This window comes from Ictalurus punctatus, chromosome 23, assembly GCF_001660625.3.
Source record: "Ictalurus punctatus breed USDA103 chromosome 23, Coco_2.0, whole genome shotgun sequence".
NCBI classification, from domain to species: domain Eukaryota; kingdom Metazoa; phylum Chordata; class Actinopteri; order Siluriformes; family Ictaluridae; genus Ictalurus; species Ictalurus punctatus.
The window spans coordinates 5032490-5047268 of NC_030438.2; the positions used below are offsets into that span (position 1 = coordinate 5032490).

The 14779-nt window shown below is 41.3% G+C and overlaps 1 protein-coding gene across 1 annotated transcript; it reads left to right on the forward strand.

The window, feature by feature from the left end:
* Nucleotides 1-411: 411 nt before the first annotated feature.
* Nucleotides 412-13634, forward strand: cdk8 (cyclin-dependent kinase 8). The gene is made up of 13 exons (XM_017453849.3): nt 412-870; nt 4710-4785; nt 5077-5187; nt 6394-6534; nt 7682-7739; nt 8215-8346; nt 9216-9359; nt 10859-10928; nt 11213-11285; nt 11448-11545; nt 11657-11735; nt 12165-12320; nt 12640-13634. The coding sequence occupies exons 1-13, from the start codon at nt 743-745 to the stop codon at nt 12763-12765; spliced, it is 1392 nt and encodes a 463-aa protein (XP_017309338.1). The 5' UTR covers nt 412-742; the 3' UTR covers nt 12766-13634.
* The last annotated feature ends 1145 nt before the right edge of the window (nt 13635-14779 follow it).

Below are 14779 nucleotides of genomic sequence, written 5' to 3' on the forward strand. Positions count from 1 at the left end.
ATGTGTGTGTGTGTGTTTAATTACGCATTCTATATATATATATATATATATATATATATATATATATATATATATATAGAGAGAGAGAGAGAGAGAGAGAGAGAGAGAGGGAAGTCGAGATTCATCTTTAATCCTATGATATGTCTATGAATCAATTGTGGATCATTTCTGATCAGTGGAGTTTTTAACGCCTAAGCCTAAACCCACTCTAGTTTAAAAGGATCCTTAAAGAGAATATATACTGTAAATGTTCACAGAATCTACACAGACACGAAACAGGGGTGCTGAAAGGGTTTTTTGAAAACGTCTACGAGCTCTTCATTTCTATTTCTTTTTTTTCTACATATAAAGAGTTTAAAAGAAATCCACGTGGTGCATTACAAAGCCTCGTACACTCAATTAGCGGCTTTTACGACGCTTTGCGACAGTGCCGTATGCCGACGCGCAGCTCTCCCCAGTGAGATACCGGCTGCGAAGCGCAGTTGCAGGGGATTTTTTTTAAACGAAGTCTGCTCGTAAACGCAATAACACTGACTGTTTTCAGCGGATAAAAACTGGTTAATTTGTCGTCCACGAATCGCAAAAGGTAAATGCAGGGATTTATGCGGGATTAACGGCGACGCGAGGAGGGAAGGCAACTCGTCAGTGTGAGCGGGGCTCGGAGTAAAGTTGCCTCCCTGTTAGCGGCGCTTTAAAGGGAAGAAAGACAACAAAAGCGGTTGTGAACAAAGCTGCGGTGAAAATGGACTATGATTTCAAAGTGAAACTGACCGGAGAGAGGGAACGTGTAGAGGACCTGTTCGAGTATGAGGGATGTAAAGTCGGCCGGGGGACGTACGGTCATGTGTACAAGGCGAAGAGAAAAGACGGGTGAGTTTGACGCCGAGGCCTTCGTGCCCGTGTGCTTTCTGTAAAAACCATCGACGCATCCTGCTTCATCTCCTGATCTTCGATCACGGCTGGGTTCCTTGCACGTAGCTGTGATGTGATACCCGGGATTGGCGTGTGCGATTGCCGGAAATTTAATTATTTTTATTATTATTGAGACGTCTTTATATGACTCGGACAGGTGACATGTCTCCCCTGTGAACATCACACACCGGCTTATCTGATCAACCTGAGGATGATGAAATCGGCTCTTTCTCGGTGTTTGTTTGATAGTGCTGGTGAAACCCTGCTTCTCTAAAGGGTGCCAAAAATTCATCTTTGCCACAAAAAAGAAGACATTTTGATGTGTGTGATGTTGACAAGCGAGGAAAAGACCACAATAAAGAGCAGTCCACTGCTTCTAATAAGCTCTAAATGAAAGCCACTGATTTTGAGAAAAGAGTTTTAATGTTTAATATGAAGTTTAAAACGGCTTACTGAAATACATTTGTCCGAGAAACAAATTTAATCCGCAAACATTTATGGAAATGTGTTTAAAACCGTAGAAAAAACATCACTTTAATCTGGTTTGAGTGCTTGCGGGTATGTATTAGGAGTGTCTGGACCTGTATCCAGGCTTAAACCTGAAGTGGGCGTGGTCTAACCATAGGGGTCGGTTGGTTTGTTTGTTTTAATTGAACACAAACTCTACCGGGGGTGGGGGCAGGGGGACACGGTGGCTTAGTGGGCTGGGGGTTCGATTCGTGCCTCTGCCTTGTGAGTGGAGTTTGCACGTTCTCCCAGTGCTTCGGGGGTTTCCTCCGTGTGCTCCAGTTTCCTCCCCCTGTCCAAAGACATGCGCTGTTGGCTGATTCTACACAAACTACCAAATGTGTGTGTGATTGTCCCCGTGATGGGTTGGCACCCTGTCCATGGTGTCCACCGGCTTGTGCCCCAAGTTCCCTGGGATAGGCTCCAGGCTCCCCGTGTAGGAGAAGCGGTATGGAGGATGGGTGGATAGATGGATGGAGCTCTACCACTCTGTCTTCAGAAACACTGGAACACACTGAAACGAGATTTAGAAATGTCAGCATGTTGTGTAAATTCTTGACAGTTCCTCAGCCTCTGCTACATCACGCCAGTTCATAACTGTTATCAACTAGAGACATTAATCCTGTGTATGCAATTCTTGTTGTTGTTGTTGTTGTTGTTGTTGTTATTATTTTAGTTTGTTCCTGTCCATGATCGTTTCTATCGTATTTAGTTGGGTCCTTTTTCCAAAACATAAACAGACACGTAGCTTAATTTAACATAATCTCGATTTATGAATAATGTAGTCATATCTACAACGTAGACTACATCGTACATCTCTAATGTATATGTTTGTGTACGTACTTATATTAGGGCTGGACGATATGTAAGGAATAATCCATGGCATCACCATACCAACGATATCTTATAAAAGTGTATCGTGTAATCATTGATCACAATATCGATCTTGTATCCTTATACACCTTCCAGCCAATCAGAGTCAAGTATTCAATCAGACCATGGTATATACATAAGGAACAACACATGACCGCATACATGTATGTGAAAATAATTCCCACTGGGGTGGTGTGATGCGGCACAGCGCGCAAGCAGATTGCCATTACCCCTCTTATATAACAGCTAGTCCCGGTTACTATAGCAACAACATCGTATTAGAACGAGCATATTATACTCACCCATCGCTCATGTTACAGCTGTTATACAAGAATAACACACACCCTTCTGACCAATCAGGTTCAAGCACCCTGTGGTCTGAGATATGATTGCTTTCAAGTGCCGCTTTGCCTAAATTTGTTTACGTATTACAACGTAGATCGTACACTCTCAGCAAAAGGTACTTCGCTGTATCTTTCCTTGCTGTTAGCTTGATAACCTTTTTTCTATGGAAACTGTGATTTATATATAATTCAGATTTAAAATTATATAAAATACAAATTAGTTGTTTCTCGTCACAAACGATTTAAATTCGTTCACGGCTTTCCCTGACCTTGTTTCTCCGCTTTCTCTTGTTTTTTTTTTTTGTTTTTTTAAGACTCACAATGTTTCAAGGGGTGCGTACGAGGTCATGTGATACATCGTCTCTACGCTCATTGGTCGAATAGTGAATAAGGAGTAATATTACCGCCCTGTTTTATTAAGAAACAAATCAAGACTGTGACGTTGTGAATATTTAATCCAGACACGACACTTTCCAGTCCGTACTTCTCCGCCGTAGTGGAAAATGTCTGATTTTACGCGACAGTTTTATGCCGATTAAACCGGATGTTTTCTCGGCCAACCCTTTCTTGAAGCTGATAATTCACACTCGCAATCGTTTGTGAAACGAACCTAGATGAAAACGTCGTCTTTAAAAGAAAACGGAAGGAAAGCATCTGGTAGCTCACGAGCCGACTGAAGAGACCAAGCACACGGAAACCATCTGTGTTTTATTCTGAAATAAAATAAATACGAGCCGGCTTTGCGTGCCTCTTTCTGCTTTATAGGGGCTCGGTTTTATCGACCCACAGACGGAAAACTGCGCGTGAATGAAAAGTTCAGACCACGAGTCGTCAGATAAGCATGTTGTGTTTTGATTACGCTGGGGGAGAAAGAACAATAGAAAGATAAAACCCCTGGTTGCGATAATTTTATTTGTTTGTTTGTTTTTAATGAAAAAATGATCAGCAACGGTGTGTTATGGTGCAGAGTTACTCTTACTACTCACAGCATGCACTTTTATTAGTAGAATTCCTTTTACACCACAGCAGTTTTTTATTTACTGGATATTAAATGTATTTAAAGTGACTGCATATTCAAGTGACTGTTGTTTAGATTTCAGACAGAAATCTGTGATTGGACAGAAATCGAGGCTTCGTTTGTCACCGATCACGTGATTTCGGAGCTTCGATGGGAATTTCGTTTACCTACTGCGTCGTCGCTAGCGGGCACAGACGATCTTTTCACACAGTTGTCTATAAACACCGGGCCGCACTTGCGCTAGACGGAGCTCTTCTGACCCACGCTTGAGGACATTTGGCATGGAGAGGCATCACGGCGTCCAGCGCTGCCTCATTAAACGACCAGACAGCCTGGCGACCGGAGCCTCGTTAAGCCTCTTAAGCGTTTAAAGATGGTTTTGTTCGGGTGCCACTTTATGACTCCGGTTGATTTGTCCTGCAGCTTGGACTTTCCAGCGCCGCTTCATGAACAACTTCCGTAAAGAGCCGATCTTTTCACGAAGGGCTTCCACGGGAAGGTTCGGAAGCATCTCGATCTTCTCGTCCCTGAGCTCATGATAGCTTTCGAATAGAAATGGGCAAAATGCACCATCCTGATTGGTTGGTTTCTCCCTGGAGCAACTGGTGGCCAATAAAATGCGACCCACCAAGCTTGCACTTGCGTTTTATTTGAATTGACGTCTGGAGTGGCCATTGTTTCTGGTCTGGACTAGCACTCATGCAATACTCCGTCATCTTAGTCATTGATTGATGGCATAGAAATGTCTCTTTTTTTTTTCTTCTTCTTCTTCTTTATGAATCCAGCAGCATTGTAAAGCAGTCAGTGTGTTTTCCCTGCTGATGCTTCATGAGCAAATATACAGAGCCTCGACCGCTTAAGATCTCTGGAACTGTTCTAAAGATGTCGTAAAGATGTACTTCATTTCCTGTGAAGTCTTGGTTTCTGTTCTGTTTAACTTCTTGCGAGCAGCCGTGTTTAATCAGCCTACTCGCTCACACACACGGTGTATTTCACTAACGTGTTGAAGGATTGAAGCAGTGAGAACTGACTGTGTGTGGTGTCTTCATTTGCAGGAAGGATGATAAGGAGTACGCGCTGAAGCAGATCGAGGGCACAGGGATCTCCATGTCTGCATGCAGAGAAATAGCGGTGAGTTTCGGTCCGTACAGACGATCGCTCCAAGAGCGGCAACGTAAATCGCAAATCTTAGACTACAAAGAAAACTCCGATTGAGCCGAGTTCCGAGTGATCACAGCGTTCGTCGGACAAGAGGCGGGGTTTGTAGGAACAAGGGAGGGGCTTGAAATGAATTTAACCGTGAGGAATGAGTCACTAACACAGAGGTTAATGTTAAAAAGCTGCACATGAATCGGTTCTTTTTGTTCTGTGTCTTCATGGTTTTATAAGCACTGTGAATCTGTGTGTGTGTGGTGTGTGCAGCTGCTACGAGAGCTGAAGCACCCCAACGTGATCTCACTGCAGAAAGTTTTCCTGTCACATGCAGACCGCAAAGTGTGGCTTCTCTTCGACTATGCAGAGCATGACCTCTGGGTAATGTGTATACACGCGCACACACACACACAAATAGATTATAGCACTTTTCCATAGTACAGCATTGCACAGCTTGCTCAGAGGCAATCCGAACCCAGTACTGTGTGTGAGTGTGAGTGTGTGTGTGTGTGTGTGTGTGTGTGTGTGTGTGTGTGTGAGAGGCTTAGTTTCCCATCTCATAATGCTGCTCTTGAAAGTTGGAATCGTTTCTCTGAAGGTTATTGGGTGGTGACTAGTAACAGGCACGAAAAGGAAAAACTCACAATTCGAGAAAAAAAAATTTACATAAAAAAAAAAAAAACAGACATGATTTAAATGTCAGTTTTATCAACAAGGTACGACCCACAGCCGAAGGTCGCCAGAACTTTTATTTTTGGTGGAAATTCAGCGATGCAAACCTTCATGTTAGGGCTGCGTGCACTTCCAAACACAGACGAGGGGTGCCAATACTTTTGCTTTTAGTGCGTTTGAGTAAGCCTTTAAGAGATGGCATTAAAATATGACAACACGGTTACTTTTAGTTCGTATAGTGGCTGGATTACAAATGATGTTCTACATTATGTATGTAAGGGCACTAGGTAGGGTGCACAGCCATATTTGTGTTTGGCCCTTTGTACGGCGCAAATAAACAGTGAATAGAACTCCTCTGCGAATTGTCCTAGCTTAAATATGACTGATTTTACTAGAATCACAAGTTCTTTTCAGCTCCACCCCTATATCCCAGCTCTCTTTTCAGCTCCACCCCTATACCCCAGCTCTCTTTTTAGCTCCACCCCTATTTCCCAGCTTGCATTTTAGCTCCACCCCTATATCCCAGCTCTCTTTTCAGCTCCACCCCTATACCCCAGCTCTCTTTTTAGCTCCACCCCTATTTCCCAGCTTGCATTTTAGCTCCACCCCTATATCCCAGCTCATGTTTTAGCTCCTACCCTATATCCCAGCTCGCTTTTTAGCTCCACCCCATAGCCCAACTTTCCTTTTTTTAACTCCACCCCTATATCCCATCTCGCTTTTTAGCTCCACCCCTATATTCCAGCTCTCTTTTTAGCTCCACCCCTTTATCCCAGCTCTTTTTTTCTTTCTTTTTTTCCAAGATCTACCGTTATGTTTAAACCACAGCCTCTGTTGGAAAAGCTCTGTTAGTGTATGTACATCTCATTGTGTGTGTGTGTGTGTGTGTGTGTGTGTGTGTGTGTGTGTGTGTAGCACATCATTAAGTTCCACAGAGCCTCCAAGGCCAATAAGAAACCCCTGCAGCTGCCACGCGGGATGGTGAAGTCTCTCCTCTACCAGATCCTGGACGGCATCCACTATCTGCACGCCAACTGGGTCCTTCACAGAGACCTGGTCAGTGTGTGTGTGTGTGTGTGTGTATGTGTGTGTGTGTGTGTGTGCGCGCGCGCGCGCGCGCGCGCGCGTGCGTGCGTGTGGACACTTTCCTTCTGTTATCTCCGTGGAACAATTTAGTTTGCCAGTTTCTATACTCTTGTTATGAAATGTTTTGATGGAGTTGATGATTCAGTGCTGGAAGGCTGTCAGGAGGAGAACGGATGTTAAACTCATCCTCGTCTCGGCTGTAGCGTGATTAACAGGAACACTGAGGCAGAGCGCTGTTCGAATAGAAATGTTACAAACTCTGTGAAATGTGCAGTGGAGGCGCATACCGTGTGCTGGATTAAAACAAATTGTTAACTAATTAGATACTTAATTTGTTTTGTAAAGTGTGACCGAGCCGAGACACAGTACCTGGTACGTGAAATGTCCTCCAGCTTTCGGTTGCCTGGCAATACAAGAATCATTCGAGGTTTTTTCAACAAATATTCTTCCCCAGTGCTAATATGTTACTGAAAGAATCATTTGCCTTCAGGATCTTTTAGGACATTTGATTTAATCGTTTAGGAGCCAGTTCCATTTTCTTAAAAGCAAGTAATTAGCTTTCTGACGCAGTGGTAGGGATTAGTCATCTCTGTTCATTGCTTTAAACCTTTTAAATGCCAGAAAAGTTCCAGATAATCCCCCTAAGCGGCGAGTTTGCACCATTTTCAGTAATCACTCTGTTTATTACCGTTCTTTATGCTTTCACACAGTCTAGTAACCATGTGCATAGAATTAACAGCACGATCAATCGTTGTGAGTAGCGTAATAGTTATATAAAGCGAGCTAATGATGTCATCAGTTCCAGTGAAGCACAACAAGATGGTGTTGTACCCAAATGTTATGCCTTTATTTCACACAAGTAAACATCCAGATCCAACCAGCTTAACAAAGATATTTCAGGCAGTTTCATGAGACCCGTCTGGTCATGTGACATTTAGGTGTAAAAAGGCCCCAAATGCAGGTTTGCAAAATGAAACATTTTTTTTTTTGTAACTGCATATGAAACATGCAAGTAACACAACACAGCTCTGAATGAGAGAAAATAAGATGACGGAGCAGCGTGTAGCGTGTTTTTGTGTAATTGTGTGTGTTCTTATCTTTCTTTCCTCCTGTCCAGAAACCTGCAAATATCTTAGTAATGGGCGAAGGGCCCGAAAGAGGCCGCGTCAAAATAGGTATGACGTCACACTCTGTCTTGTTCCATAATGTATGTAATGAATAAAACACTTTGGGGGTGGGTTGGGGGGGGATTGGGGCAGGGTTTGCTGTTAGTGAAACAATCAGTGATGCAGTTACTGTTACAGCCCTGCAGTGTTTTATTCCTCTTTATACCACAGCACACTTTTTAAATCTGGTTTGTTTGTTTTTTTGCTTTAGATTGCGTGCGTCCAACGTACAAGCCCATGACATGAATGATTTGTTACAATAGAAACGATGACATTAGAATGAGCACCTATGATTTGAAACACAGTCTGCTGTTACAGAAAATTAATCAACACTTTCTGACCAATCAGAATCGAGAATTCATCAGAGCTGTGGTATTAATAGTGTTATATAGGTGTAATAATAATGTCGTAAAAGATGTTTGCACACTGATTGGTTGTGTGTGTGTGTGTGTGTGTGTGTGTGTGTGTGTGTGTGTGTGTGTAGCGGATATGGGCTTTGCCCGGCTCTTTAATTCACCACTGAAGCCTTTAGCTGATCTGGACCCTGTGGTGGTCACTTTTTGGTATCGAGCACCGGAGCTACTGCTGGGGGCCAGACATTACACCAAAGCCATCGGTGAGATGTGTGTGTGTCTGCGTGTGTATGTATAGGTTCATGTTTGCTTGTACAGCTGTATAGGCCAGTATGGGTCCTTGTATGTGTTGCATCTCATATTAACAGTAAAATGTACTTTCAGCCTGCTTTTAAAAGATTTATTTCTCTGTCTAGTTGCGTTGTGTATATCTTATGCAATGTGTATGTATTTTTCCATTGTCCCCAAGTGGTATCTTTCTGAAAGTCTGTCATAACATTTATACAATCTTTTTAGCTTCAGTAGTCCTAGGCATGTAAGCGGACATTTTAGCCAACTTTGGAGCTCTATTTCTAGTTAAAATTATGTTTGAATCGACCATTTTGCTCAGGTCAGACCCTTTTTTTTTTATTCATTCAATTTTCGGGGGAATTTATAGATTTATTTTGCTTATTTTATTACAATTAACATTGTTTTGCAGAAATAAAAAAAGGAGTCGTTTCATTTATAATTTTTCTTCAATAAAATTGTGAAACCAGTATTGCAAATCGAATCGAATCATAACCAGAGTGTATTGTTACAACCCTACCACAGTGACATACTTCAAAACCTCCTTCATTCTTAAAAAAAAAATGTGTTCTCTGTATTTTTCTGTCCACAATAGTACTTTCCACCATGTAAGAAATGAACGCTACCTATTCTGATAAACACACAATTATCAGTCATTTATTTTGAAGAACGAATTCGTGCTTCCGTTATAATAGCGTTTGCCGCCCAAAATATACCATGTCTGTGCACTGAAACGTGTACGTGTGATTTTTATGTATTTATTTTATATTGAAATGAATCATACATTCATATTCATTTTCTAATTTCCCGTCATCCCGTGTCACGCTTCCTGTCTCTTTCTCAGATATCTGGGCGATCGGCTGCATCTTTGCAGAGCTCTTGACCTCGGAGCCGATATTCCACTGTAGGCAGGAGGACATTAAGACAAGTAACCCGTACCACCACGACCAGCTGGACCGCATCTTCAACGTCATGGGCTTCCCTGCAGGTAATCTGAAGCAAATTCTTTACAGGCTGTCAATCTCTGAATAAATTCAGTTCAATTCGATTTGATTTCATATAGCACCTTTAACAATGGAAAGTGTCAGAAATCACTCATCACTAATTAGTTCCCAGCCATCTGGATGCAAGTTCCCCGACACCGCTAACAACAAGAACCGACTAGAACCAAAACAAACAGAGACGAATGTTCGCTTCTAGTTCTTTTTCCTCAGTAAAAGTGACCACATGATCATTTTGGTGCACAGCAGTGTCATCAAAGTGCATGGTATGTTTACGCTATTGTTAACTCGTGCGTGGCAGAAGTGCTCGGATTACCGTCGTTCCTTTGTCTGCTCGGATGTTTGGTTAAGCAGCTTCTTCTGTTTTCTCAATTTTCACATAATAACAAAAAAAAAAACCCCTTCTGAAATACTCTTAAAAATTGCAGGTCTGTGTTTATACGTAACTGTAGAATTTAAGCATCTATAGTTGAGGTTTGCGCTTAACATTTTGGAAGACATTACTAGAAAATCTTTGCTTATATGTGGATGAGTATCAAATACTCGACTGTCTTAAATGGAGTTAGAATTGGCTAGAGAATGAAAGTTGCACTTGTATTGCAAAAAAACAAATTTGTCAATTACAAACCGACACTTAGGTTAGTGTGTTCCGAATCAGGAGCTAGCATGGTGCTTCATAGAGCTGAGGTGTTTCATGATGTCTCCAGTTTAACAACAACAAAACAAATTTCAGCATGTATATGTATTTTTCCATTGTCCCCAAGTGATAACAGTAATTTTTTTTTTTTTTTTTTAAAGTCTGCCATAACATTTATACAATATTTTTAAAAATAGCTTCAGTAGTCCTAGGGGTGTAAGCGGACATTTTAGCCGACTTTGGAGCTCTATTTCTAGTTAAAATTATGTTTCAATCAGTCATTTTCCCCAGGTCAGATCCTTTTTTAAATTTTTTATACATTTTTTTTACAAACTGATAATTAGGTTAGAGTGCTCTGAGTCAGGAACTAGCATGATATCAACACTCTCCAGTTTAACAACAAAATTAGAAAGTCGATAATAATAACAAAAAAAAAAAAAAAAAAAAACCTGTAATTTCTTTACATATTTTTTCTTCCTTTTTTACACGTTAAACAGTAAATGTGAGCTAATTTCAGGTAGCAACTATAGTTATGAGTGGCGCACCGATGAAACGTTGGACCACACACGCCATAGGATTGGCCACAAGACCATTTGGATTTGTCGCTTTACTGTGTCGTACTGAGTCGAGAAAATCTCAGTTCACGAGCCTTGCTGTCGCTTGCCATGCTTGCTGAAATCAAAGCTCCATGTTGAGCACTAGTATAGAAACTGAAGTCACCTGTCTCATGTTGCTGTAAAAAAAAAAAAAACTTAACCAACCCTCAACTGTGTGTATGTTTACGTCAAGTGCAAATCTGACTTCAAGGATGTATCTGGTTTTTAGGCTTGATTTTCATTTTGTTTCCAGATAAAGACTGGGAGGACATTAAGAAGATGCCGGAACACTCCACACTGATGAAAGACTTCAGAAGGAACACGTGAGTCTGCGCCTTCGTTGTGTTTGTGTATGGTTTCAGGTGACTGTCGTAACCCATTGTGCATCTTATCAAACTAGAAACGTATAAGCCATATACAGTGATTGACCGATTGTAGCTTAGCAACCGTAACCACGCGCAAGTACAAGCTTTACGGACGTTACAGTAAACTCCTGTATTGTGGTGTGCAGGCTAAAGTAAAGCACATATGAGTGTGATGGTCAGGTGTCCACAAACGTTTGGTTATCTAGCGTATATACCGTCACTGACTGTTTTTCATCTTGCAGATACACTAACTGCAGCCTTATAAAATACATGGAGAAGCATAAAGTCAAACCTGACAGTAAAGCATTCCACTTGGTGAGTTTTGAAACAGAGCCGTAGTGTTAAATGACGAAAAGTAAGAGCAAAAATGTTCATTGCATCAAAATAAAAGACATTCTAAATGAAGAAAGAGGGGAAAAAAAAAAAGATGGGACGGGAATCGACTCGTCACTGATCGGAGTCTCGTCTCTGTCTCAGCTACAAAAGCTGCTCACTATGGACCCGATCCGTAGGATCACATCTGAACAGGCCATGCAGGACCCGTACTTCCTGGAGGAGCCTCTTCCAACCTCTGAGTGAGTGACGCCGCTCTCTTCCTGCTCGAACCTGAATAGCAGTTCAGCGGTTCTTCTTAACTTCTCATCTCATGTGCACGAGTGTAATGAGACGTGTTGTTTTCCTCTCAGTGTCTTCGCCGGCTGCCAGATCCCGTACCCCAAGCGAGAGTTCCTGACTGAGGAGGAACCTGAGGACAAGGCAGATAAAGTGAGGAAGTTCTGGCATTTTTAAGGCTGAAACCACCACCAAAATATTTGAATCCTATTAGAAAATATCCCAAAAGATAGCACAAAGTATATTTGTTGGGGGGTGGGTTTTGTTTGTTTGTTTGTCTGTTTGTTTGTTTGTTTTTCTCCTCTTTCATGTTCTCATGATGTATGCTAAAAAGTTTTCTAGATGGGACTGTTTCCATTTGTCAGCTGACTTCACAGAGAAACTGTCTCAAAACTGAACCTATAACAAAGTGCACATGTCTGAGAGCTCGGTTCTCACAGAAGTGAAGTGCTTTCAAGTGTGACGGTTCAGTGCTCTGTATAACCACGCCCACTGATACCACTGTTTAAATGCCATAGGATGCGTGTGTTTTACCATGTTTGCCCTTTTCAGTGTATGTGTCTTTTTATTTCATAACTACAGAAGAACCAACAGCAACAGGGGAACAACCACACCAACGGGGCGGGGCACACCGGTAACCCTGACAACAGCCACGCACAAGGCCCGCCTCTCAAAAAAGTGAGAGTGGTTCCGCCCACCACTACCTCAAGCGGCCTGATCATGACCTCAGACTACCAGGTAACTAACACACACACACCACACAAAACACTGTAGAGCTGCACAGTTCTGCTATATTCACAAATTTTTGGCATCCATCCGAAAACATATTCGTGTGTTTACAGGTGGAGTTCGAGTCAATGTATGAATTTTGTGTTCTGAATGACCGTTTTTACACTTTACAGCTTTATTTCCACCAAAAAGACTAAGAGTGGAATGGTGTTATTTATTCCTTCATTATTTTATAGACAAAAAAAAAACTTTACATGTAGAAAACAGTTTAAGGTTCAAGCCTGAATGTTGACCAGGTGACATTTCTGATTGATTGTCTCTGCTGCAGCGTTCAAATCCACATGCTGCCTACCAGAACCCAGGACCAAGCACATCACTGCCCCAGAGCAGCATGGGATACTCCTCTACCTCCCAGCAGCCTCCACAGTACTCACACCAGACCCACCGCTACTGAGCCCACGCCAACCCGGCGCCCGAAAGAGAGAACGTACTCAGACGGGAGGTGGGTGTGGCCACGGGACCCGAAACCCTGGCCAGGCCTACTCGCTACGGGCGCTTGTCGTGTAACGTTACCATAGAGACACCGCCAAGACCCAAACTAACATAACGACGCATCCCATCACCGTGACGACGGAGAATTTGCGTAGAAAAGCATGGAGATGAAAGGCCGAGGGTGAATGTGTCTGTGCCATGGGTCATCTGTCTGATTCTTCGCTCTGACCTTTCACAATGTCATTAATAAACATAAAAAAGCTAAAGAGCAAAAATAAATGTGGTACTGAAAGCTGTGCTTAATCTGAGGGGGTTCTCCAATCAGCAAAACTCCCAGCATCTCCAGAACTAAAGCTGCTAATAAATTAATGACTGCCAGCATTGACAGAATATAACACCACACACACGCGCACACACACGCGCACACACACGCACACACACACGCACACGCTTAGACACACTTACACACAGGTCATTGCTGGAAGTGTATTCTCAGTGCTGGAGCTGCTGTGTGGAGTCTGACAAGTGCATCTATTGCCCCCTGCTGGACAACAGCGCTAATGGCCACTGGGAAGGGAGGGATGGAGAATAAAAACAGAAACTTGACTTTAGTAGTTCTAATTTAATGTTTTTTGGCTTTGTTTTCACGTTAGGAGAGGAAAGAGGCTTCCGTTTGTTTTGCTGTGACAGCCACAGGTCTGTGCCGTGGGTCAGTCCGATGAGGGCCAGACTTGCGTGGAGAGCAGATTAATGATGCGTTGTACTGTATTGTAATGAAATATTTTACATGAAGCAAGTATCCTGATAATAAAGTTGGAAATGTTTAAAATGGGATGTCATCCTGTTACTCTTTGTGTGTGCGTGTCACACAGCATTAATTAGCCACATTAATAATGTCGGTGGAAGGTCCTCACAATTATAGTTTTTGTGTGTGCTGCTAGAGATTAAGGAGGTGCTCAATAATGAAAGAATCTCAAGTCTGTAATGATGCACCACTGCATTTTTAATAATATACATACATATTATATATTTAATATTATGTACTTTTTAATAAAATGTAATATGTTAAATCTTTCAACTGACTTCAAAAATCAGGGGTAAAATGAGAAGTTTGCTTATTTCATGTGTCACTGGAAGACTACAACACACCCATAGAACCAAAAATCTGAAATTTTACATGTTCAGTCCTGTCCCTAATTAGAAAGATATTACAGGGGATTTTATCTTTATTTATTTATTTATTTTTTTTAATGATTTAGTTAGATTTATGTTGGCTTTTTTTTGTGATTTTCAAAATGTTGATATAGCAGTTCATTGTGTGCTCTTGATTTTGCAACAAATCGGTGTGTGCCTTCACACTGAAATAACTATTCCAAATCCACATAAAACAGAACATAAAATGCTAGATTCTCAGAAAGAATGCTAGTTTCGTTTGTGCATCTATCTCTCTCTCTCTCTCTCTCTCTCTCTCTCTCTCTCTCTCTCTCTCTCTCTCTCTATATATATATATATATATATATATATATATATATATATATATATATATATATATATATATATATACACACACACACATATACATAATATGGGATTTGCACCCTGGGATAGGATCCAGGTTTCCCTTGACCCTGAAGTAATGGATAATAGCAGTATAGAAGATGGATATATATATATATATATATGTATATATATATATATGTATATATACATATATTTATTTTAATTATACGAAGCCTCATTTGCATAAATTTTTGTAATTAAAATAAATGCATGTAGGAATATCAGCAATCAATCGGTGAACATTTATTGTGGGTTTTTTTTGTTGTTGTTGTTGTTTTTTGGTAAGAACTTCCCGTTCACTTTAGTGGTCTGCATTAACTGTAGTATTATTTAATGAACAAACAAACAAATAAATAAATAAATACAAAACATTTGTTTAATCTATTGCCTGTTTATTGAAATGAATTTTAAAACGG